General features: G+C 32.0%; 2 protein-coding genes across 2 annotated transcripts; one reads left to right on the top strand and one right to left on the bottom strand.

Annotated features, from left to right (window-relative positions):
* The first annotated feature begins 3,129 nt into the window (after nucleotides 1-3,129).
* Nucleotides 3,130-4,272, top strand: LOC131625985 (NADPH-dependent pterin aldehyde reductase). Its single transcript, XM_058896816.1, has 2 exons — nucleotides 3,130-3,908; nucleotides 4,001-4,272. The coding sequence occupies exons 1-2, from the start codon at nucleotides 3,202-3,204 to the stop codon at nucleotides 4,068-4,070; spliced, it is 777 nt and encodes a 258-aa protein (XP_058752799.1). The 5' UTR covers nucleotides 3,130-3,201; the 3' UTR covers nucleotides 4,071-4,272.
* A 289-nt stretch (nucleotides 4,273-4,561) lies between these two features.
* Nucleotides 4,562-8,229, bottom strand: LOC131625975 (uncharacterized). The gene is made up of 7 exons (XM_058896806.1): nucleotides 7,426-8,229; nucleotides 7,279-7,345; nucleotides 7,065-7,115; nucleotides 6,206-6,258; nucleotides 5,890-6,100; nucleotides 5,320-5,490; nucleotides 4,562-4,789 (listed from the first exon to the last, which is right to left on the bottom strand). The coding sequence occupies exons 1-7, from the start codon at nucleotides 8,181-8,183 to the stop codon at nucleotides 4,730-4,732; spliced, it is 1,371 nt and encodes a 456-aa protein (XP_058752789.1). The 5' UTR covers nucleotides 8,184-8,229; the 3' UTR covers nucleotides 4,562-4,729.
* Between the last annotated feature and the right edge of the window lie 271 nt (nucleotides 8,230-8,500).

Here is an 8,500-nt window from a genome sequence, read left to right as displayed (position 1 = left end):
ATGTTATGAAAAACGGTGTTATAAAATTCATTTTTAAAAGTTAAAAAAAAAAAAATCATGTTTATAAAGCTAAAACAAACCAACTCTATATATATTCATCTTCTACACAATTTATATAAGTCATACTACCTTGCGCTCTAAAGACATAGGTTAAGAAACACATAATTAAAAAAATAATAAAAACACTTAATTATAAACTTTTAACTATTTCAAGTAAAATAAATTTATATTAAGTTCTTAATTATCCCATGTACACGTTATCATTGCCCATTTATATAATCTTTCGTCGTCTCTAATTATAAAAGAAATAAAAAAATTCATAGGTGATCTCTAACCTACAAGGCTACAACTACGAAAATTAAAAATGTGCAAATAAGTATTCATTTTAGAGTGTAATGAAACTTATACACGGTAGTCAAATGAAAACATAACAATTTGTTAAATAATTTAAATATTTTTAAAATTTAAACTAGTAACAAACCCGTGCGTTCGCACGAGTTCTGGTACGGAACGCGTATTTGGTTCAGACTTATATTTTTAATAGAAAAATATCTAGTTATATGTGAAAAAAATAATAATTAAATGTATAATTAATTAAAAAAATTGACCAGTAACTTCATGTCCCGTTAATAATCAATATTTTGATAAAAAACTTCATGTTCCGTGTACAAATATTAGTTTGATCAATAACTTCATGTCCCCGTGTATCTTAAAAAATATTTTGACCAGTAACTTCATGTCCCGTTAATAGTAAATATTTTGAACAATAGTTTCATGTCCCGTTAATAATCAATATTTTATATTTTTATTAATAACTTCATGTTCCCGGTACAAAAGGTTTAGTAAAACCTAATCTTATTTTTTCATCATATTTTATACACTAAATCTAATTTAAAAATATTATTAATTTCATTTTAGAAGCATAAATTTTCTTATATATTATTTTATTTTTAAAATCCAAAATTGTAAAATATATTTATTAAAAATAATCTATTATAAAATCATTTGCTTAAATAAGAATCAATATAACAGTATCACGTGAAATTTATTTCTAATAAAACATATTTATAATTTTTTTTCATAAATCATTTCATAATAAATAGACTTTAATGTATTAATATCAAATAATTACTATAATATTACAAATTAACTATATGTTAATTCTATTAATTGAAGTTTACCGTTTTACTATATATTTATAGAAAAAGAAATTAATTTTATTATAAAGTAATCTATAATTTTATATCAATATATTGAAGTTCATATAATTCATTTATACATACCAATTTTTAAATTTATCATATAAAAAATGTTAGAAGTTATTATGAGAGACTTTTGTATTCAAAATAGAACTATCTTACTATTCTTTTTACAATAATTTCATAAAGAATGGTAAATGAGAGAAATATTATAATTATTGAACGGTAATAAAATAGAAAGATAACTATAATTTCATAAAGAATAATAAAATTTATCAATATTATAATAATGATTGTATAGTATAAATGATCCAAAATAATAAAATCATAAATTTAAAACTTAATAAAAATTATTATGTTTTAATAAGTAACAAATAGTATTTATAATGGTAGTTTAATAAATAATATGTATAATTATATTTCCAACAACTGAATCAATTTTTCATAATTAATTTTCTTTTCTTTTCTCTTTCTTTATTCCACGTGTCTTTCTGTCATTCCACAGTCCAGATCTCCATCAAAGACCATTATTACTGTCAAAGAGCATTATTACTGCTCATCTCTCTTCCATCAAAGATCATTATTACTCATCATCTCTCTTAAGACCATCATTACTCTTCGTATCTCTTCTATCAAAGGACATTATTACTCCTTATCTCTGTTAAAACCATTACTTTTTATTGGTCTTTAAATTCTCACTTATCTTTTAGGATTTCTCCTCATTTCTCATTTTTCTTATTCTTATTTGGATTTGTAATAACAAATAAAATAAAAAACAGAATTTTTTCATTCAAAATCACACAACAACTTCATAAAAAAAAACCCAAAAAAATCAAATAAAAGAGAATATGTTATTAACATTGTTTTCTTATACAAAAAATCATTAAATAAATCTGAACTTAGGGTTTAAGGGGAATAAGTTAATAACAAAACCTAAACTGAAGAAATCACACATAAAGCATTTCGAATCCAACCACCACCATGCTTGTCGTCGGAAACATGTTGTCGCTGCAACAAATCTACCACTCTCAAAACGCCTACCACCGTAAAATCGCCGGAAACGCCATAGCCGCCGCCAAAGTTTCGTAGATCTAAGCAGAGATGAATTAAATAGTACGAATCATGAAATTTATACTTAAAACATAACTTAAAGAACTTTGAGCATCATTAACAAAATAAAATAACCATAAAACCATACCTGAAGTAGAACAAAATAAGCTTCTAAACAAATAAACAATGAAGTAAAACCTGGAAAAAAATATGTAATGAAATATGTAATGAAAAAAGTGAAGGAAGAGAGAGAGAGAGGACTTGAGAAAAAAATGAGAGAAAGAGAAAAAGTTAAAAATTTAGGAAAGAGAATGAGAGAGAAAAAGGGAGAGAAATGTAGTGTTTCTATCAGAAAGTTAATTAATATAATATTGTTTAATTTTTCCAACCACCAGTTTTGCAGTGAATGAGATAAAACATGTGAGAAATAAAAGAAAAACAAAGAAGAATGAGGAAGACATCCACGTGGAGTCATGGTTGAGCAGCAGGGCAATTAAGTCATTTCAAGAACATCAAATTTTCTTATATGATACTCCCCCCGTCCCATAATGAGTGACCCAGCACACCATTTCACACAGATTAAGAAAAATGTAAAAAAGTAAGAGAGAATATCATTTTTACTATAGTACCCTTATTATGTATTGGAAATTGTGAACTTTTTATTAATTAGAAGGTAAAATTGGAAAAAGTGTATTGGAAATTGAAATGGTTCATTCATTTTGGGACATCATTTTATTCCATTTGAGTCACTCATTGTGGGACGGAAGGAGTAGATAGATATGAGTTAATTGTCGGTGTAGAATTTGTTAAATAATTTTACTACGAAAGATTAAAATGAACACTCTATATTGAAGGAATTAAAGTATTAAACCATTTAAAAAACAGTATAACAGTAAAACAAAAACGGAAGGAGAAGAAAAGGGAAGGGGTTATAAGAAAGTGAAAAACAAGAATGGGTGGTAGTGGGAGTGGAAGAGGCGCCGTGAAAGGAACCGCCGGTATGGCAATTGGAATTGGAATTGGCCGGAGCGTAGGAAACCGAACTGTTCTGATAACCGGTGTCAGCAAAGGCCTCGGCAGGGCTCTTGCCATCGAATTGGCGAATCGCGGCCACACCATTATCGGCTGTTCCCGTGCTCAAGAAAAACTCGATTCCCTTCAATCCCTACTCACCTCCAACAACAATCACCATCTCTTCCTCAACGCCGACGTCAGTTGCAACAACAGTGTTGCAGAGATGGCAAGAATCGTAATGGAGAAAAACGGCGGTCCACCGGATATCATAGTGAACGGTGCAGGAACCATTAACAAGAACAACAAGATGTGGGAGGTTCCGGCGGAGGAATTCGATCTCGTGATGGATACGAATTTGAAAGGTAGTGCGAATGTGTTGAGGCATTTCATTCCTGTGATGTTGAAGAAGAATGAAGGGGAGGGGATAATAGTGAATATGTCTTCTGGTTGGGGGAGATCTGGTGCGGCACTTGTTGCGCCTTACTGTGCATCTAAATGGGCGATTGAAGGACTGACCAAGTCGGTGGCGAAAGAGTTGCCGCAAGGAATGGCGGTTGTGGCGCTTAATCCGGGGGTAATCAATACTGATATGCTTGCTTCTTGCTTTGGTGCTTCTGCATCTATGTATCAATCCCCAGAATTATGGTTAGTTATTTGTTCATTAGTTTTAGTATTTTTTTTGTTTTCTTCCAACTTGTTAACTAATAATAATAACAACTGTAAAATGAATGAATCAGGGCTTTGAAGGCAGCTACCATGATACTCAATCTTACTCCTGCGGACAATGGTGCTTCTCTGTCCGTTTGAACGAATCTTGATACAAATGTAGTTAGAGACAGAACAAATGTAGTTTCAACCTCTTTTTTTTTTTTCCTCTAATGTAACTAGTCTCATGGATGTGTTGATATAGCCTGTGAATGAGGCCAATCATCAAGTCCAGAATCATATGATATGATTGTATAATTCTAACTACTACCAATCTATCATTCACATTGCAATCTTTTTTTCCCTTCTTTTTCTAGAGTTCGTTTTGCAAGCAATCTTAAAGTATGGATATTGTAGTTGTTGAATATGCTTCATAGTCACATATTTGAGTATGGCTATTGTAGTTGTTGAATATGCTTCATAGTCACATATTTGAGTATGGCTATTGTAGTTGTTGAATATGCTTCATAGTCACATATTTGAGTATGGCTATTGTAGTTGTTGAATATGCTTCATAGTCACATATTTTAATATATGAATTCAAGTATTGTATATATCACTTATAATATCTAATAATTCATTAATAATAATAATAATAATAATAATAATAATAATAATAATAATAATAATAATACTGAGCTACATCTTCAGTGTAGTTGCAGTCATAGAAACACTGATTCAACTGTACATACAATCCTAACAAAATACAACCAAATGTGTATTTACAAATGTAACTTATCAATGCTGATTGAGTATTCTTTCTAAAAGATGCCTTCCTTGAAAGGACCAGAGTCATGCAAGAGTTTCATAACCATCTTCACCTGCAGAGTAAAAAATGTCCCATTAAGTACTTTAGATGGACTATAATAATAACACCATAGAACAAGATTCTCTATCATAAAAAACATTGGAGGAATGCAAACATATTTTATTGAAGGCCAAAATGCACTAGTGTGATTACTTGAAATATTAATAGGATTTATATTCTGAAGCCAAAAATTGGTTCTATATTTCAGGTGAAGATGAAAATTAGTACTTATACAGCCATCTTCATTTTGCTGCCAAGTGGAGGTTGTTTTGGAGAATGGCAATAAAAAATACAACTTTTGAAGTTAAAAAACATCCCATCCCATCCTATCACTCACACACAACACTTCCCAACTTGGCTTTAACGATTAAGGAGTAATCGCACTTGAAAAAAAAACATCAAGAAAATGTGTTTATCAATTATAAAAGTTTATATAAATAACAAGTGCTGTATCTATTTGATAACATGATTTACAAGTAATATCAAGATAAGAGCTAACTTAGAAAGACGAAGAACAAAATAGAAATCTTTGGTGCATCATACCTGAGTAGTTTCACGAACTAAAAAATCTTCAATTGCTTTGCTAAATTCTTCATCAATAAGGTAATGGCAGCTGTATGTTGTCACAGGAAGATACCCACGCTCAATCTTATGTTCACCCTGAGCTCCTGCTTCTACAGTTTTAAGATTGAGTTCAATTGCTGCTTCAATTGCCTGTCATGTCCAAACACAGCGTAAATATAGTAAATGGTTTCGCTTATATTCAGGGTATGCCCTTGGAGGGTCGCACTCCCCACCACCTTAAGAAATAGACACTATGATTGTGTTCTAGTGTTTGGTTGACAAAGTTAAATAAAATAAGATAAAATATAACATCTCAGTCTGTTTTGTATCTGTACTTGGATAAAATCAGCTTTGTTTTGATCTGTTCATGTGCCAAACACTTTGCACAATGAAGCTCGAAGGAAAAGTCCATTGCATGAATTATTAAATGTCTAATGAAAAACAATAGCACTATTCTCCAACCATAAAACCCAAACCTAGCAAAAATGTAAATAATCGTCCAATGATACTGTCAATACATGGGGAGAAAGATAATGAGGCATTGTGAACCTGATAATAGCATGCTTCAAAATGCAAAAATGGATAGTAAGTTTCCGGCTGACACCCCCATAGACGTCCAAACAAAGTATCTCCTCCGATAAGGTTTAGGGCACCCCCAACTAGTTCACCCCCGTCTTCAGCAACAATAAGTAGTACCTGATCTCCCATTATTGATCCCATCTCGTGAAAGAATTCCCTTGTCAGGAAAGGAGTACCCCATCTGTCAATATACCAGAAAGCATACTATATATTAATACTACGACCCTTCCCATGTCATCAAATAAATTCCATACCACAATACGGTGCTTCAGTTAACATAACATACTTGTTATCAGTTGTGTTCCTGTAAAAGGTGTAGAAGGAATCCCAGTGCCTTGCCTTCCAATACAAATATGTAAGTCATTAGAAAGCATCGAAACAGAGTGATAAAACATGTTTGGTTTCATTTGATCATTTCCTATGCATATCTCTAAAAATAGGAAACAGAATGATAAAACTATGGTACTTTTATAATTAAAAGTAAAAACAAGAAATGAAAACAAAAGTCGTGTCGTTTTCACAAACCAAACAAGCCGTTAAGTTTTAGCAATAAAATAATTCATTGTAGAGTTTTAAAGGACTACAAATTGCTGTTAGATGGGTAAAAATCAGGAAGATCGTTGCTATTTAGAGAGAATGCTTTGACTCTGATGAATATCCTTCCAAACATTTTTAACTACATGATATGAAGACACTTAAAGCTATATGATTAAACCATTTCAAGTAAATAATTAATTGGATAATCTAGACTCCTAGAGAAACATTGGTAATTTCCTCATTTATTATTCGGTGTTGCATGACATTATCATTCAAATGTTTAATGGTTTTATTAAGAAATGGTTTTTTCTTTCCGGTTTAGACGTTTAGTCTCCATTTGATCTTTTTCAAACCCCAGCATCTACTCTGCACTGTAATTCTACTATATCCTACCCTTTGTAAATTTTTCTTCTTCAATGCAGTACAGAAAAACATAGTACTAGGAAAATTTGATACACAATTTCCATCCTACTCTAAGAAATGGTAAGTTTGCCTCAGCCATTTCAACAGAAACTTGCTAATGTCTAACAGGCATAAAAGCACAATTTATATAGTCAAACATGAATGTGCATATAATCTTTATTATGTGTAGACATAATCTAAAATACCTTAATTTCATAGCCCCGGAGCCGTTTCATCACCAAGTTCTGAGCGGCAACCTGCAGATAAATATATCATTTGATTTATGTGTCTAAAACTATCAGGTCACCTACACTCATAGCACCGAAAACCCAGTATCATTTGCATAGAGTTACCCTATTGTCAGGTGAAAATCCTATATATACATATGAATAAATGGTAATTTGAATGAATTTGACTAACCTTCTTGCGCTCTTGTCGTATCTTTTTTCTTTTGTTATGCTTCAAGTCCATCAAGAATTCATCAAAACTGGCAGCATGAAGAAAACCGAAGTAAACAAAAAGTGCAATAACACAAAGTAATGTAATAAGAATAGTTTTGTGAGATACTTTTTGTAGTTGCGGTTGGTCCAGTGATACTGCATTCCAATCCTGGGGAGAAAACCTTTGTGAGTGAACTTGTGCCACTCATTTTCAGATGGAAAAGTAACATGAAACGATGAAAGGTGAGAGATGGCGGTAAGATCCCTGATTGCAGACAGTATAAAATCAAAAACACGATCTTTAAAACAAGTATCACGAATTAAAATCCTTGGACCAGTAACTGGAGTAAAGGGAACACATGACTGTAATTTAGGGTAATAAGAGGAACCATAATTATAATAAGCATTAGCCCAAGCATGATCAAAAACGAATTCACCATAGGAATGAGTTTTGAGATAGAGAGGAACAACAGCGAGGATTAGATCGGATTGGTCTTTAGCAATCATGTGGTGTGGGGTCCATCCTTTTTCTTTGACGGCGGATTGGGAATGTTCTAAGGTGGATAGAAAAGCGTGGGAGAGGAAGGGATTGTATTTGTCGTGGCCGGTAGCGTCGAGGGCACAAGCGTCCCATTGAATGGATGGGATTTGTGAGATTGAAGATACAAAAGAAATGGTTATGTTGTTGTTGTTGTCAGTGGCGAGAGGGAAAGTGAATTGTTGGTGGTGGGAAGAGGAGTAGGTGTTGCGTTTTTGGGTAGGTTCCCAGAAGAAGGAAGCGTTGATTGATGTTCTGTGATAATATGATGAAGATTTGAATTTGCGAGGCGGAAATGGCGAAGAGCAGGACCTTACTCCTACAACAACTGCTGTTGCTGCTGCCATCCCCAATTTTCCGGGACACTCATTTGCATGCCACGTTGCAAGTTTATTTATAACTTGGATTGGGTTATGGTTATGGACAACCTACTTTCATATTTTTTATTTTTGAAAAGTAGGTTGTCTCAAATTTTTTTTTTTTTTTACCAAGGTTGTCTCAAATTTAACAAACACTTTATAAAATAATCATCATATCAAATTCAACAACATATTTACATGCCAAAACACAACAATTTTATTCTGACTAACTAAAAACTTATTTAAATACAAATAAATTATTTCTTCCTTTCACTCAACCACGCACAATGTAATCTCATAAAATC

The sequence above is a fragment of the Vicia villosa genome, linkage group LG1 (assembly GCF_029867415.1).
Source record: "Vicia villosa cultivar HV-30 ecotype Madison, WI linkage group LG1, Vvil1.0, whole genome shotgun sequence".
In the NCBI taxonomy this organism is placed as follows: Eukaryota; Viridiplantae; Streptophyta; class Magnoliopsida; order Fabales; family Fabaceae; genus Vicia; species Vicia villosa.
The sequence above is the reverse complement of the archived record's forward strand: the minus strand, read 5'-3'. Positions and strand labels throughout refer to the sequence as shown.